The 16967-nt window shown below is 36.3% G+C and overlaps 4 protein-coding genes, 1 long non-coding RNA gene and 1 other non-coding gene across 7 annotated transcripts; 4 read left to right on the forward strand and 2 right to left on the reverse strand.

Annotated features, from left to right (window-relative positions):
- Nucleotides 1–1029: 1029 nt before the first annotated feature.
- Nucleotides 1030–2956, reverse strand: LOC106311411 (3-methyl-2-oxobutanoate hydroxymethyltransferase 2, mitochondrial-like). 2 transcript variants are annotated; one of them, XM_013748600.1, is made up of 6 exons: nucleotides 2691–2956; nucleotides 2180–2564; nucleotides 1899–2105; nucleotides 1682–1828; nucleotides 1515–1568; nucleotides 1030–1442 (listed from the first exon to the last, which is right to left on the reverse strand). In XM_013748600.1, exons 2-6 carry the CDS (start codon nucleotides 2519–2521, stop codon nucleotides 1194–1196), a joined length of 999 nt encoding a protein of 332 aa, XP_013604054.1. In that variant the 5' UTR covers nucleotides 2522–2564; nucleotides 2691–2956; the 3' UTR covers nucleotides 1030–1193. The 2 variants fall into 2 exon arrangements, with proteins under 2 accessions (XP_013604054.1, XP_013604052.1); XM_013748598.1 differs by lacking the exon at nucleotides 2691–2956 and having other exon boundaries at nucleotides 2180–2584.
- On the forward strand, nucleotides 2848–3766 carry LOC106311412. Its single transcript, XR_001264012.1, has 3 exons — nucleotides 2848–2933; nucleotides 3004–3210; nucleotides 3292–3766. It is a non-coding gene; the product is annotated as an uncharacterized LOC106311412 (long non-coding RNA).
- On the forward strand, nucleotides 3633–3705 carry TRNAE-CUC. Its single transcript has one exon. It is a non-coding gene; the product is annotated as a tRNA-Glu (tRNA).
- Nucleotides 3767–5742: 1976 nt separating the features above from the next.
- LOC106309772 (RING-H2 finger protein ATL68) lies at nucleotides 5743–6664 on the forward strand. The gene has a single exon (XM_013746903.1). It carries the CDS (start codon nucleotides 5913–5915, stop codon nucleotides 6561–6563), a length of 651 nt encoding a protein of 216 aa, XP_013602357.1. The 5' UTR covers nucleotides 5743–5912; the 3' UTR covers nucleotides 6564–6664.
- A 1706-nt stretch (nucleotides 6665–8370) lies between these two features.
- LOC106312679 (golgin candidate 3-like) lies at nucleotides 8371–12597 on the reverse strand. Its single transcript, XM_013750285.1, has 15 exons — nucleotides 12181–12597; nucleotides 11965–12063; nucleotides 11784–11870; nucleotides 11366–11479; nucleotides 11045–11153; nucleotides 10899–10963; nucleotides 10643–10810; nucleotides 10457–10570; nucleotides 10213–10353; nucleotides 9723–10019; nucleotides 9579–9644; nucleotides 9286–9488; nucleotides 9150–9204; nucleotides 8884–9075; nucleotides 8371–8789 (listed from the first exon to the last, which is right to left on the reverse strand). The coding sequence occupies exons 1-15, from the start codon at nucleotides 12400–12402 to the stop codon at nucleotides 8580–8582; spliced, it is 2142 nt and encodes a 713-aa protein (XP_013605739.1). The 5' UTR covers nucleotides 12403–12597; the 3' UTR covers nucleotides 8371–8579.
- Nucleotides 12598–14493: 1896 nt separating this feature from the next.
- On the forward strand, nucleotides 14494–16195 carry LOC106312648 (delta(8)-fatty-acid desaturase 1). The gene has a single exon (XM_013750245.1). The coding sequence runs from the start codon at nucleotides 14625–14627 to the stop codon at nucleotides 15975–15977; it is 1353 nt and encodes a 450-aa protein (XP_013605699.1). The 5' UTR covers nucleotides 14494–14624; the 3' UTR covers nucleotides 15978–16195.
- The last annotated feature ends 772 nt before the right edge of the window (nucleotides 16196–16967 follow it).

Raw genomic sequence — 16967 nt, forward strand, 5'->3', positions numbered from 1 at the left:
TTCATTTTCATGCTATTTTGAAACTCTGTTTGTACAAAAACTGCTTCCTCAGTTCCCAAAAAAACATAAGTAAAATATAAGCACTGGACAAGTTGAAATCAAAGTATTTGAGTTTGAAGCTAAAAATATACAAAAAAATAGGAAAAAATTAGTAGTCACTATTGAAAAATATAGTACAAGAACATCACATATATATGATTTTGCCATCTAATTTTTTTTAGGAAGATTTAAATACAATCATTTAAATTTCATAACTTTTGAAAGCTAAAGTTTTAAATGTTATCATGTACCTGAAATATATATTTATTGCAATACTAAAATATATGTTGTTTTCCAAAAACATGCATCAAAGCTAATCTTGGAATCATTCTTGAAATAATCAACTCAACACCATAATGTCCGGTCACTGAATATATTGTTAGTTTGAGACGATTGTAATTTGTTTTATGCGGTTGACAAAAAGAAAATCACTTTTATGCGGAATATCACTCAAACTATATGGGTAAGTTGGTGAGATTCAATGTGAATAACATATTATAGTATGACTATGTTAATGTATTTTATTATTTTGTGTAATTTTTTCAATAATTATATATACAAGATAACTTTTAAAAAAAAATTAAGTCACAATTATCACCACAAATGGCCAAACTAGTGGTGTTAAGAAGAATCCTTAGATCACTACATCAGGCCAAATTTCCATCTCATCCATCTAGAATGGTATTATTCATTCTACTAATCTATGTATTCCTTCCTAAGAATAAGGCTTTGTTTTTTCATCATATCACTCAAGACCTTCCAAGCTACGTTTGTACGAGCATTTTTGCATAGACTTGACGGCTAAACCTCGAAACCAACCCAATAATCTCCTCTTTCCTTCAAAAGCCTGGAAAACATTATCACCCGTGATTGTAATGGGCTTTAACGATGCCCAATAAATTTCTTTTAACTATTTGTAAACTAAGATAAATCATTATAATATCACACAATGAGGACAAATTTTTATTTTATTCATAAAACTATCACTTCGTTTTGCTAAAGAGTACCCTGAACTGAACAACTCTGAAATAACTCTTATGGATCACATCAAATTTTTGTCCGGAAAAACTCCTATCAACCCTTATTATATAGGACTTTTATTTCTTCAAACCATGTCTGGTCTACTCATGATGAAGAGAGTTTCTGCAGCTTTATCACTGAGAAGAGAGTGAAGCTGAAGACTCCATCTTCTCAGCTGATGCTGCCGCAGCAGAAGCAGCCTCATCTAACCCCAGTTTCTGTAACTCGCTTAAGAATCCGTCAAGGTCGTTTGAGGAGATCTTGTAAGGGCTGTGAGAAGGACCTGGAAACGAGTGTTTGGATACTTCTTCCTTATATTCCAAGAGTGCTTTGTTGATCACTTCTCCTACTTGAGCGTACTGCTTGCAAAACTTTGGAGTAACCTGAAATGAAAGGAAACTGTCATAACATTAAAGACAAAAGCATGATGATGGTTGATTGGTTCAGGATTTGACCTTAGCATGATGTGGATGCTGCATCATTCCCAGAAGGTCATGGTAGACTAAAACCTGAAGCCACAACAAAAACATGACACATCTAAATCATATAGTAGTAGACAACTCACTCTTTTTATGCTGACTTTACTATTTAATCAAACCTCAAAAAAATGTAAAAACTGAACCTGTCCACTGCAGAAAGGGCCAGCTCCAATGCCAATGGTGGGAATATGAAGAGCAGAGGTTGCAGCAGCAGACACAGGAGGTGGAACACATTCTAAAACAACCGAAAAGCATCCAGCTTCTTGTAAAGCCATTGCAGTTTCCACAACCTAAACAAGAAAGAAAACAATCTTTTAAAAGCAAGCGAACACAGGCACCACAAAGTCTTTAGTTTCAGACCTTAACAGCACTAGCTATGTTCCTCCCTTGTGGCCTGAACCCACCAAGAACGCTAATAGCTTGAGGAGTCAAACCAACATGTCCCATAACCGCAATCCCTGCTTCCACAATGGATCTAGCAGCAGTGATCCGTGACGGCGACCCTCCTTCAAGCTTAATAGCATCCATGCCTCCTTCTTTCAACACTCTAACTGCACTATCAACCGCCTAGCCACCATTCAAACCAAAACTTAAATCTCAAAAGGACCAAAAACAAAACACAACTCGGTGCTGTTTCACACCTGAATGGTGCTGGACTCGTATGAACCAAAGGGCAAATCACCGACAAGAAGCGGCCTTTTGGCACCACGAGCAACGGCGCGGCAGTGAACGAGCATCTCGTCTAAGGAGATGGGAAGAGTGGTGTCGTGGCCATGGACAACCATTGAAGCTGAGTCTCCGACGAGGCAGACATCGATTCCGGCTGTATCGACGTGAACGGCGGAAGGGTAGTCGTAAGCGGTGACGACGGTTATCGCCTCGCGTGTCTTATGTTTCTGCATCAGCTGAGTCAGAGTCACTCTCTGGTTCGGATTTTGCGGTTTGGGTCCTCCGTATACGGTATTCTCCGGTACGTTGCTCATTAACCGGGCGGCGGTTACGGTTCTAAGGGAACGAGAGATGCTCCTGACGAGTGAAGAAGCCATTTTCGATGAAAATGATGTTTGGAATTTTAATTTTAAATTTAAAGACTTTACAAAAGAGAAAAAAAAAAAAACAGAGTAAGCGAAACAGAGTATGTTGGCGACTCACGCGCTCCGATTCTTCCAAAGTTGAAAGCTTTCGTACTCTCTCGCTCTATCTACTCCTCATCGATCAACATCACCATCTCGTGTAATCAGATTCTATCGTTGGCGGAGACTTTATCAGAGGAATCACGTCCATGGCTGGAACAGAGCATGTAACAGAGGAAGTGGGTAAAAGATGGAGGCTTTATCTTTCTGTGATGTGATTATAGAGCTGAGACTCAATCTCAAATCGATTAACAGAGAAGTGGTTAAAAGATCGAGGCTTTATTTTTTTTAACTCTGATTAAGTTGTAGTAATTGAATTGTTGTTTCTGCAGAGTTTTGGTGGCTTATGTGCATTTGACATACATGAGCTTTGAGTGCTGATAACTGGAGGAATCCCACCAATTGGTAAAGCATGCACAGCAGATGATACCTCTTCCACCAGGAGGCATCCTCACTCCTAAGGGTTTTGAAACCATTCAAAGCTGCTACAGATCTCTTGGCCTCTATTATATGATTTTGCTACATTGAAAAGTAACAAGGTCTGTTTGTTTCAGAGTCTTCGTCATTTTTTAAAATGATCAAACAATTTAATCTGTTTTTACATGATTTTAATCTGATAGGTGCCTGTTGCTGCGGCGGTGTACTATGAAGATATATGTATGTAAACTTCAAGCTAGTGATGGAAACAGCTTCTCAGATATATGCATTCGGGTCTTCGTGATTTTGGAACACAAGTCCTTTCTCCTTTTGTTGACAATGATCAATGGGAAAAGCCTCTCTTTTGATTATCTTTGTTTCAATCTTTTTTGAGTAGTCACTGCTTTGTGAATTGTGTTAAAGTCTTTGAAGACTGGGATCATCACTTTCCAGTTCATGTCCATGAAGAGCTTCTCAGCTATAAGCAACCAAAAGAGAGAGAGATATTAAGTCAATTAGATCATGTTTTTAGTATGTATCAAAATCAGTTGTAGTCTAGCTGGTCAGGATACTCGGCTCTCACCCGAGAGACCCGGGTTCGAGTCCCGGCAACGGAGTTCTTTTTATTTTTACGTTGGATTTTTATCCCCAAAGTACATACACAATAATCTTCTCATTCCCCATGTTTGGTTAAGAGTTAAGATAGTCATTGGCCCTCCCTCTACATATAAAAGTACTGAGTTATGAACTTCTGAGTAACACACTATATCTATATTATTAAAAGAGAAGTACCCATTTGAAAATGTTCTTACTTCGTTAATTAAACTCCCTTTTTTTTTTGTCTTTTTCAGTTGCATTTATGAAATATCCTAAAACGAATAAAACTCCCTAATTTATTACTTGACTTTTCAGTTACATTAATGAAATATGCTTAAATGAATTTAAACTTCATATTTTATTGTTTGTCTTTTTCAGTTACCTTAATGAAATATCCTTAAATAAATTTGAACATAATATCATTTAATCAACAAAAAAAACTCATGAGTTATCCTTACGTGCATAATTTTAATAATGGAGATTTTAAAAAACGTGCATCATTAAAATGTTACCTAAAACATACAGCACTAATATATAACATGCATCAATAAAACTAGAATTTGACTCACACAATTGTACGGATATTATTTTCAGTTGATTAAATTAAAAAATATTTATTTATTCAAAAAATATTTAAGAATTGCTATGTTTTTAAAAATTATATGGTATTATTTGCTCATAACTCATTTGTCATTTGCTAAATTGTTAGAAATAAAGTTTTAGTATAATATAACTCAGTTGTCATTTGCTAAATTTATGGTTTTTATTTATATTTTTATTATTTTTGACATAATTTGAGTTTTCGTTTACATCAAAACTTATCATATTTTAGGATAATTTTAATTTAAAATGTAATTTTCATATTTTTCAAACAAATTCTAAAAATATTTTTTAAATATTTTGTTATAATTTTTAAAAAAAATATTGAGTTGCATTTCAAATAAAAAGGTAAAGATATTAAAAATATTCTAATTAAAATATGTAAAATTTAATATAGTTTTAAGGAAATGGTCAAAAAAAAAATTACACATAAAAAAAATCATGATTTTTGTTAACTCGGCGGATCATTATTTATATGATAACGCAAACAAAAAAAACATTTATGTTTTTACAATTATCTAATTAACTATGTATACTCATTTTTTTATATTTTTTTATATGATATCACACATTCGTAAAAAAATAGATAGTTTAAGATGCAAAAAAAAAATATTTACTTAATGAATATAATATGAATGAATTTTACAAATACATCATTTAATAAAATAAATAATTAAAAACTGAAAATTCATATCAGGATCTAGTATCGTCTTATTTGAACTTTCCACACGTGAAAGTTTCTAGTAATCTGCAATTTGGCATTTCCTTCGAAGAACGAAAATTATCTAAACAATAATACTCTTTCAGTTTCGGTTTCGTAATAAATGAAGTTTTGGTTATTTGCGTACATATTAATAAATTATTTTTTTCCAAACAAAAAATCATTAAAATATAATTTAAAACTAATTTATTTAATTATAAACAAAAATAATAAAAACATAATTGGCTACACAACCAATCCGGATCTGATTTTGGATATTTTTACGGTTCTTCGGGTACGTATTTTTAGAGTTTTCGAGTCCGGTTCAGATATTTCGGGTCCTAAATACCTGAACTGACCCGGATCTGAAATATACCCGAAAATTTTGGGTATTTTACGGGTATTGAAATTATAGACCCGAACCGACCCGGATCCGACAAGACCCGACCCGAAAAATTATAGGTACCTATATAGGTCTAAATTGCCATGACCCGGACCCGACAAGACTCGACCCGACCCGAACCCGACCCGAAGATCCGAATGCTTATGCCTAACACAGTTTTTGATAAAGTTAAAGTTAGTTAGATATGCGAAAATATCATCTATTCTGAAACAAAAACAATCACATAATAACGAACTCGCTGAAAACAGATAAACAACGAATACCACCCACACACGTCATGATGTCAATGTCCAACTGCTGAAGCACTTGCACAAACTAAGATAAAAACCTTCCTTGGGCCACAAAGTGAAGTCACTATATCACAAAACCTATAAACAAGAACCCTAATAAATGCAAAGCTTTTAATATTTTGCCAAACTTTTGTATTCAATGCAGTTAGCTGCATTTTCCCACCCACCTCTCCATCACTCTTGTTTTCCACCTCTCTCTCGCCACATGGCCCTAACCTCTTTCTTCACCATCAAATGTCAACCGCCACAACCACCTTCTTTCCTCCTCCTCCTCCTCCTCCTCCACCTCCAGTCCCTATCCCTACTTACATAACCAGCCTCGGCCTTGGCTACTCCATAGCCATAGCTCTTGGTTTCCTCGTCCTCATCTCCACCATCATCCTCTCTTCCTACATCTGTTGCCGCGCCTCCCGCCTCCGCTTCTCTACCTCAGCCGCAAACTTAGACTCTTCTTTCGGTAACCGGAGCATAATCGTCCCAAGAATCATGTTTGTAGCTGAAGGCGATGATCTTGAGTCAGCTCCTTCTGGTAACGTCGTTGTAGGTGGACTTGATCAACCGATCATCAACTCTTACCCTAAATTCCGTTACAGAGCTTCAGGTGATGATGAACTTCAAGGCGGAGACGGTGACACGACGTGTTCAATCTGTTTATGTGAGTATATGGAAGAAGAGATGGTAAGGATGATGCCCGAGTGTAAACACTACTTCCATGTCTCTTGTCTTGACGCTTGGCTTAAGCTCAATGGTTCTTGTCCCGTTTGTCGAAACTCTCCACTACCGACGCCGCAGTCAACCCCTCAGTCAACACCACAGTCTACTCCATTGTCGGAAGTTGTCCCGTTGTCTCAGTACGCCGCTGATCGCAGAAGAACGAGAAGTTAATATTACATTTGTTTTAGTTTTTGTTGGGAGATTGCATGTATTCAAAAGTTTATTATTGTTATTGGAATGATATCATTCAAAATATTTATTGAGTTGCTTTACTTATTGTTTTTCTTGTATCAAACTGAATACAAAAGGCTGTAAATGGTAACTATGAAATATGAAATTAATGAAACTAAAATAGATGGAATAAGATGAATGGAATTAGTTTAAAAATTGAATACTTTTTATTCTATTCATTCATAATCAAAGTGGTAAGAGGAATATTCATGAATGTTTTTCTTTGTATATTTTTAGGATGATCAATTGATGAAATGAGCATTTCATTCCATTTAAGTCAAATAGTGAAAAAGTTTATGGAATTAGTGGAATAAGTCATTCCACATATTTGAATTTTAGGCTGATCCATATGTTGATTTGTTTGTTTTTAGTAGATATTTGACTTGAATTTTTCCGTGAATTGATGATATTGATTTACATAGTGTTTATATTTGACCAAATATTGTGCATATTTATCATTTTTTTTTAAAAAAAAAATTCATCATGGTTTGATTAGAATGACAAAGAAATTGTCATATTCTCAAACAGCGAAAATTTACCCACTTTGTAAGAAGTTTTCCACTTATTCTTTTTATATATATTTTTCAAAATTTAAAACTTAAATAGAAAATTGTTTTTTTTTCCTCAACTTTTATCTTACTCTTGTTTTTTTTATTTTTGAAGCTTCTACTGTATTATTTCACATATGTATATTTTTATCTAAGTTTAGCAAAATCTTAGGAAATTGTGAGTAAGTAATTTGGCTCTACTCCAAAGTACTCTATATGGTCGTCCAAGTAGTGGCGAGCTAAATGTGGGTTCTCGGTTCTCATCTGGACCCAATGATCTCAGCAAAAACCAAAATGTGACTTATGTTGGAGCCACAACACGCTAAATCATTTGTCTCAGCACCTGGTCATCTTCTTGTGTGTTTATCATACTCATTATTTTATATTTTTGAAGCTTCTAATGTATTTTATCAAAGATACATCTTAATCTAAGTTTAACAAAAGATCTTAGAAAATTGAAAGTATGTTTTCAAAAAAATAAATAACAGTGAATAAATATGATCTTAAACATTAGGTAGTGACATGCTCAATGCAACCCTCCAGTGTTTTATTATAAATTAAATAATTTTATAAATCATATGTAGCAACATTTTGAATATTTATACATTATTTTACTTCAACCATATATTTAATCAGTTTTGATATGTTTTTGTTTTCTTATAACGTTTTGTTTATTAAAATATTTTGTTTTGTGTGAAATATTTCTGACATTAAAAGGAATTAGGTGAATACATATATGTATACTTCTATGTAAGCCTATACAATTTGTCAACAATACTTTAATGTTATCTTAACACATTCTGAAATTTGTTTTATATGGCAAACTTATTAAGTAAACACTATTTTGAAATTTTAGGGTAAAATAACTATATGAAACAATATGCACAAAGTGGCATTCTCTTAACCAAAGAATAGAGAGAAAAAAAACAGAAGTGTGTTATAGAATTTAGTTTTTGCTATCCAAATACCAAAAACTGGTCGCATGCATAGTGGGCCTATATGGACCACAGAAATGGTGGGTCTATATGCATTTGATAACAAAAACAATTTTTCTATGGGGCGCTTGTGTGCAATTGGTTCAATTTCTCGACTCTTGCATACATCTGTAAGTGTTGCAACACCAAATCAATAATGGAGAACATTGCGAAACCTTTCTAATAGAAGCTTCTTTCATTATCCAACAAAAACAAATAATGTAGTAATAACTAAAGTAACATTGAGATCTCACTTTTATTCTTTCGTTTCCATTCAAATTTTCCAACAAACAATACATACATCACCAAAAGAAAAACAGCTTTTACTTGAGAGAAAAATTGGAATAAAAGAACAAAAGGAACAAACAAACTCCGTATGAGAGATCATAATTACAAACACAATGTAAAGTATGTGTATCTTCTATTTTATAATCTTACGGAAGTAGTCTCGAGAGCCGTTGATTACTCTCTGGTGATCTGAGAGGCACCGTTGAGAATTCTGATTCAGACGACAAAGATGCGTCTTGTCTTGTCTTCTCCGAATCTTGTTTGGCTTTGGTTGCTGCTGCTGCCTCTTCTGCTTCTCTTCTTTCTCGCTCTTCTGCGTCTTTGAGTAAGAAATCCACCCATAAATCCGCAAAAGACTGCAGATACAAAAATCCAAAAGAACAATATCTCTCCGTGAAAAAACTTGCTCTGTGTACTCATACGTTGGATCAGTGATGAAGGAGTTTTTACCTGGTTATCAGAAGCCGCCACATTAGCATGTGAACCTGCAGACTTCCCACCCAATATTCCGCCAACAAATCGACCGGGAAGGCCCAGTACGCCTCTAACAACACCTTTACCGCCTCCTCCTTGTTGTGCCACTCCAATCCGCTCTTTATCTTCCTCTGAGAATCCCAACATCCTGACCATTAGGTCCAATACCTACGCAGAAGCAACGAAACATCTGAGTTTGAATGTGAATGGCCCGAGAAAAGAAAACAAATTTCAATGTTCACCTCTTTGCTATGATTCTTCTGGAAGTACGTAACCAGTAATTTGATAACGATACGCCTGCAAAAGTTTGTTGGACATAAGACATCTAACTATGATAGGAGAATCGTAAAAATCTGAATGATTGTATAAATGGTGTACCTATCAACGAGATTATCCGACTCCACTGACATTCTATTTAGCCTCGTCATGCTCTGCTCAAGAACACGTCGTACTTTTGCGTTGTCTTCTTCAACCTTGCTTACTCTGTTTTTCCATTCAGCTGCAACCTTTTCGGCTTGCACCAGTTTGGCTGTGAGGTCTTCCTTTTCTTTATTCGATGACTCTAACCGCTCATCAGCATCCTTAAGCAAGAATAGCAAAATAGCATTAGATCAACACGGAAGTGGTAGATCAAAGTTAACAAAGGAAAAGTATTTAAGTTATATTCCTACTTTCAAACGAGCATTAAGCTTCATCATCTCGTCTTTAGCCACCATAAGCTCCCGTTCAAAATGCTCCTACATAATGGGCAAGAACACATCAATAAACTGAAAGAAAAAAGGCAAGATTTTGAATATCTAATACTAAGTACTAACCTTAGCTTCGATTTCGGCATAATATTGGCCAAGAGCAGTTTGAAGATTTAAAAGTTCAACATTTTTGGACTCAATCGTTCTCAAACAGTTTGTAAGCTTTAAATTTAAGTCATCAATCGTTTCCTTTAACTTTCGGTTTTGATTGTCATTGCTCAGCCTGTTATCCTCTTGATTTGCCATTGCCTGCTTAAGTGTTCTCTCCAACTGCGATATCTGAGACCTTTGATATTCATTAGTCTGGCGAAGTTCTTCAATCAATTGGCTATCTTCATCCATTTTCTCAGACTCTTCGGTTTCCTGTAATATTATGGCAAAGAAAACATAAACCCATTGGTTTCTCATAAAAATAGCAAGACAATATTGTTTATGAGAATGAATTGCTAGAAAACAGAGATAATTTGTAAACGATGATCAAAAAGATAAGAACATGTAATAACAGATGGAGTCATGATGTCACAATAATTGATTATGTAGTTAATCATTACCCAACCTTTTCTAGCAAGTGTTGTTTGAGCCGGTTTAGTTCTTGCCGTGCCTTATCCCTTTCTCGTTTCGTTTCCTTCAGATCTGTTTCCAACCTCTTCAAAGACTTCTCCAGTTCTTCTTTTCGAGGAAAGCTTTCTTGCTTCTCCTAGTTATATATGGAACAGTTTAAGTAAGGAAGTATAAATAATTACTCTACATATAATAGCAATTCAGAATGTGTATACAATAAAGTTTATTCGGTTTAAAACCTTTTCCAAATTAATGGGATGTCTATTCAGAGACTCTGTTGCGTCTGGGAAGACTCTGCTACTGGTTGGCCTCCTGCTTTCTTCCAAAGCAGCTTCTAGCCCACTTCGTTTCAACTACGTAGTGAGGAAAAAGTAGGTCAGATTAGGTTATAGAATGACAATGAGGTAGTATGGAACACAGTAAACCTTAAGCTCGTTGTTTTCCTTCTCCAGAGCTTTGTTAGCTTCTTTTAAACGTTCCCTGGCAGTTCCGACATCGTGGCTCTCGTGACCATTCAACTTCATCTGTAATTGTTTGATTTCAAGTAATTTTGCATCCAGTTCAGTACGCACTTTGCTAGTCTCCAAGGAGGTCTGCAGATAATAACAACATTGTAAGCTAAAGACGGTGACTCCTGAATGAATACATAAAATGTAAGTCTTTCCTAATTCAAGGACTTACTTTGTTCTTATCTAACCTCAGCGACTCGAGTTCCTCCTTGAAAGATTCACTCCGCTTTCGCTCCTCTGATGAAAGTAGGGTAAGTGAGAATACTAGATAAGGGAGATAAAAAAAAGAAGCACCGAAATACCAGTAATATTACATACCTTGTAGAGAAAGCTGGAGGTCGCTTAATTTTTCACGCTCTTTGGCAAGCTCTTTGGCTTGAACAGCTGCCAGTGATTTGGTTCTATCTTCTAGCATATCTGCAAGGTCCTAAAATGGCATCCAGATTACCGCTTAGAATTGGGTTTTTACCAAGTGCAATAAAAAAAAAGTACTTTCAATACAACTAAAAATGGTGTCTTTCAAGATCTACCCCCAAAAAATGGAACTTTGCTCAGAAACTCTCTAGTATGTAATTATGTATCCTAGAAAACAAACAGTTTAAAGACCATAAAGAATCTTAAACTAAACAATGGGGTTACCTTTTCATTTATCTGTGAATCGATATCCTTCCCTTTTCCATTGGACATATGGCTTCGAGTCTTTAAATTAGACAAAGATTTTTGTAACCGGGTGGGTGACTGAACGCTGTTTCCCTGGAGAAGATTACAAATAAATCAAATAGCTTTAAACCTTCATGCATGATATGGTATAACTAAACAAAATCAGCAAATAAAGAATCTACAAGCTAAGAATGTTGACATAACGTTCTAAATAGAAAATCCTGAAATCTTTGATCTTACGTTCGACCTAAAGAAAAGCTTTTGTCTCCAACTAAATCCCGCCACTAAAACAACGCTGAGAATATAAGCAATAATACATTTCATTTCAGACAGTATAGCTCCTGAGTAGTTGCATTATCTATATAGAATAGATAATACAAACACCTCATGTTTCTACCTTGGGAGCATTATTGACGTCAGTTCGAGCCTCTTTCAGATTTTGTTTCAAAGAGCCATTCTCCTGGTTCAATCTGGAAATCTGATCCTGTAAGTAATCAATTGGCATTTTGGTGTAAGGAGATAGGCTTAAAATATATATATATATATATATATATATATAAAGGTAAGAGAATCTTTACCTCTTTCTCTCTTAACAGAGCTGCATAATTCACTGATAAAGCTTTGATATCTGCTTCAGACTCCTGAAGCTTCTTAATCTCTGCCTTATACCTCTCAATCTAAAACACACAAATCGAATCACAAACCAAGCAACCTATCATCACACAAACTACATTTTCGAGTAGCATTCCACTGATATCAATAAATCTATTATCTAAAATTTAAGACCTAATTACCTCATGATGAGCAGGCGATTCGATTCCGTTGGAGATCGGATACCTCGAAACGGACCTGGAAGACCTAAAACCATTTGAATTCCTCCGATTGGAATCCGATACATCGCCGAAGCCATTGGATGAACCGTAACTGTGGAGATCCTCTTCGTCTTCGTCGTCGTCATGCACATCGAGCGCGATCTTGTTCAAGTTCTCCTTCAGATTCTCAATCGAACTCCACATAGCTCCCTCTTTCTCTCTCTCTCTCTCTATCTCCTTCCACACCTACTCAGCCTTATATAAATTTACAGATTCCTCCTCCTCTCTCTCTCTCTCTATTTTATAAATCTTCGTCTCTCGAATGATGAAGATCGGATTGGATTCTTCTTGCGCCAAATCGATCTATTTTTTCCCAGGACAGATTTGGAATTAATTACTCGTCGATACGTTTTAAAACAAATCACTTTTTAGTAATTATTACTCATTGCTAATGGGCTTTAACGCTAATGCTCGATATACATGGTTGCCATTTTATTTTGAGAGCCCGCTATGAAATAAACCATAAGCCTAAACCCGTTGGTATTCCCTGTTATTATTATGACACATATAGGCCCATTGGTCTAACTTCATTTGACTGAGCATTCAAAATATAGTTTTTCCAATCAAAAAACAAATCTATAAGAATTTTGTACCAATTAAAAACGTTAATATATATTTGTGGCTTTTAAGTGAATAATGCCCACGGCTTACCAATATACCCAGTCTCCTTTATATTACAAAAGTCTTCATTTAATATACTAGCAGTAGCTGGGGAGTTTTCCCTCCCATTTGACATTTGATTTTATAACATTTTAATATAATTATAGGAATTAATTATTGATATCTGACTTTTTTTTGTTGTTGTTTGTCCTTCATTGGATAGAACAACGCACTTGAAAACAAGATAATAATTGTTTGGTTGCAGTAAAATACAATATATTTTAGATCTCAATGAAGAGAAAAAATATCTTCGCTAGCTAACAATAGAAGAGAGAAAGATCTCGAATATAACAGCAGTGCCTCTTTGAGACCAAGTCTTGGCGAGAATCGAGAACACGCTAGTCGCTAGTCGGGCGGCCGGACTGGGCCTAGCGCATAGAAAGAAAATCGGGGACTAAACGAAAATTATGCGGGACAGAACTTTTAGATTGTTTAATATGTTATAAAACATGTTAATCTTTAATTGTATATAACATTAATATATTTTCATGTTTAGGATTGTATAAACACACTAATAAAATATATAAACTTAATATAGTGTAATTTCACCAAAATTATGAATATAAATTATATTTATCAAATTTTAAATCAAATAAATAGATTAAAATATTATTAAAAAATAACAATAACAATAAATAATAATAAAAAATAGATTAGGCGGCCGCCTAGGCGGTTAGGCGGTCATCTATGCGGTCTAGGCGGACAAAAATTGGACAACCGATTTTTTAGACTGATTTGGTATAAATCGAGACGGATGAGTGATGCCTAGCGACTAGGCGGCTGTCTAGCCGGCTAGACGTCCGATTTTTAGAAGATAGATGAGAAGTTAGCCAACAGGGACAATGCATCTCCGTTGAGAAATATACTTTTTAACACAAAGTGGTATCGTAGAATATGCCAAAATCATGAAATTGTGCTTTTAGAACCAAAAAAGTTAATGTAAGCAAGACAGCGCGTAATGTTAAAAACATCAAAAATAAAGTTAAAAAATCACCATTTCAGTAACAGATGATTGATTAAGTAAAAGTTTTACTCTATGTTTCCGAAATAGTAAGATTTTTTAGAGTTTTCACGTTTATTAATAATATAATAAATATTTACAATTTAATTTACAATCTATTTTTCAATACACTTTTCAATAACTATTCACCAATAAAATTTAATCAATTCAAATATTTATAATTAATGTTTTTCAAAAGTATATAAAAATATCTTAAAAAATATAGAAAATCTATTCTTGTGGAACAAGAATAAACTCTAAAAGATCTTAATTAATTTTGGGAACAGAGGAAAAAGTAATACTTTTTTCGTTTTTTTCTTTTGCCTTTGGTGATCCTATAAATACCTTTTATGGGAAGTGCGTAGAAAATTGACGGATACCAACCAATAGCAGAAGAAAATATCTAAGGCTATAACACGTGGTGTGTCTTGCCATTCCATGACTACGCGGGCCAGCACTAACTTTTTAAATAATTTACCATAACAAAACAAGTTTTATATACTTTTAGTCGTACCAAAAATAACCGATTTTTCTTTTTTAAAAACGTGAGAAGGACCGACGTGGGCACTCTCAGCCACGTAATATCGGTCCCGAGATATTCGTTTAATTCAAAATATATCAAACCAATCATATTATTATAAAAGATAAGGAGGAGTAGAAGAGATAGCTAACAAGCGCAGCAATAGCAATAAACGATTCCGATTCAATGGCGGAGGAGACGGAGAAGAAGAAGTATATTACTCACGACGATCTCCGCAGCCACAACAAACCGGGAGATCTATGGATCGCGATCCAAGGCAAAGTCTACGACGTCTCCGATTGGGTCAAATCCCACCCCGGAGGCGACACGATCATCCTCAACCTCGTCGGCCAAGACGTAACCGACGCGTTCACCGCGTTCCACCCCGGAACCGCCTGGCACCGCCTCGACGGCCTCTTCACCGGCTACCACATCGGAGACTACCGAATCTCCGAGGTCTCCCGCGACTACCGCCGCATGGCCACGGAGTTCCGCAAGCTCGGCCTCTTCGAATCCAAGGGACACAACACTCTCTACACGCTATCCTTCATCGCCGCCATGTTCGCCGGCGTCCTCTACGGTGTTTTGGCGTGCGACTCGATCGTCGCTCACCAGATCGCCGCCGCGCTTCTCGGACTCCTCTGGATCCAGAGCGCGTACATAGGCCACGACTCGGGGCACTACGTCATCATGTCGAACAAGAAGTATAACAGAATCGCGCAGCTCGTCGCCGGTAACTGCCTAACCGGAATCTCGATCGCGTGGTGGAAGTGGACTCACAACGCTCACCACCTCGCGTGCAACAGCCTCGATTACGATCCCGATCTCCAGCACATCCCCGTCTTCGCCGTCTCCACCAAGTTCTTCAACTCGATGACGTCACGGTTCTACGATCGGAAGCTCACGTTCGATCCCGTGGCGAGGCTATTGGTTAGCTACCAGCATTTCACTTACTACCCTGTCATGTGCTTCGGGAGGATCAACCTCTTTGTGCAGACGTTCCTCTTGCTGTTCTCCCGACGCGAAGTTGAGGATCGCGTCCTCAACTTCGCGGGGATCTTGGTGTTCTGGACGTGGTTCCCACTCTTGGTTTATTGTCTACCGACCTGGCCTGAGAGATTTTTATTCGTGTTTACGAGCTTTACCGTAACAGCTCTTCAGCATATACAATTCACGCTTAACCATTTCGCTGCTGATGTCTACATGGGCCCGCCCACGGGGCACGACTGGTTCGAGAAGCAAGCGGCCGGGACGTTGGATATCACGTGCGTACCGTATATGGATTGGTTTTACGGTGGGTTGCAGTTTCAGCTGGAGCACCATTTGTTCCCTCGGCTGCCGAGGTGTAATCTACGGAAAGTGGCTCCCGTGGTTCAGGAGCTTTGCAAGAAGCATAAGCTTCCGTATAGGAGCATGTCGTGGTGGGAGGCGAATAAGTTGACCGTTAGGACTTTGAAGAAAGCGGCTTATCAAGCTAGAGATAAGGCTAATCCTGTGGTTAAGAACTTGGTTTGGGAAGCTTTGAATACCCATGGTTAAAATCAAACAAAGAGCTTTTGTTTTGTTTTGTTTTTTTTGTTTGATTATCATCATTATGTGTTTTATTTATTTTTGCTTTTGAAGCTTTTGAAAATTTTCGTTTTGTTACTATGGAAGAAGAGATGTTAGATTGAATTGAATCGAGATTTAATTTGATTATAGATTAACTCTTCCGTATGGGACTCTCAATATATATATTATTATTTGAATTTTGTTTTCTCGTTCTTGTGTTGCTTTTGTTATAGTCCTTTCACATGGCTCTTTTTGGATACTTGTGAACTGTGACTTTTGTGGTTATGCTTTGTTCAATGTTCTGTGGTGTGGGTGTTATTTGATATTATCCCTGATATTATAAGGTTTAAAAGATCTAATGGTGGCCGCTCTGGGCTGTTTTGCTTTGTCATACTTTTTTAGGTGTAAGCAAACAAACTAGTGTTCTTTGATATTCAAATGATATCTGCACCACTTTGTCAAGGCCCAAGCACGTGCTCTGAACACTTATAGTCCGGAAGCCCAAGAACACAGCGAATGTTGGTCTTGAACGGTTTGGTCCGAGAAAGAGGAGATGGATTAGTTCATGATTACAATTTACAAACTTTAGAATCCACTGATCTTTTGGTTAAATCTTTAATTGGCGGGATCAACGGTAGCTTGTCACCGAGCAACGGAACAGGTGAGGAAGAAGCTGTGTTTAAGGCGGCGAATTTAACGGATATATTATAACTGATTAGTTGACAAAAAGAGCCACTAGCTGATATTTTCAATAAAAGAGGATCAGTCATTTTCTATAACTAAAGATACAAAGAAGATAGGTATATAACTCGAAACGTGGTAGAGAAACAGTAAAAAAAGGGAACAACAAAACGTGGTGCAGAAGAGAGCATCATCATGATTACTGTGACTTCTGAGTTTGGTCCACTTTCGTTTGCTGCCAAAAAAAAACATTAACAGATAAAACAACAAAAGTTAGCCCACTTTCCACGTACATAA

Source organism: Brassica oleracea, chromosome C8 (genome assembly GCF_000695525.1).
Source record: "Brassica oleracea var. oleracea cultivar TO1000 chromosome C8, BOL, whole genome shotgun sequence".
In the NCBI taxonomy this organism is placed as follows: Eukaryota; Viridiplantae; Streptophyta; class Magnoliopsida; order Brassicales; family Brassicaceae; genus Brassica; species Brassica oleracea.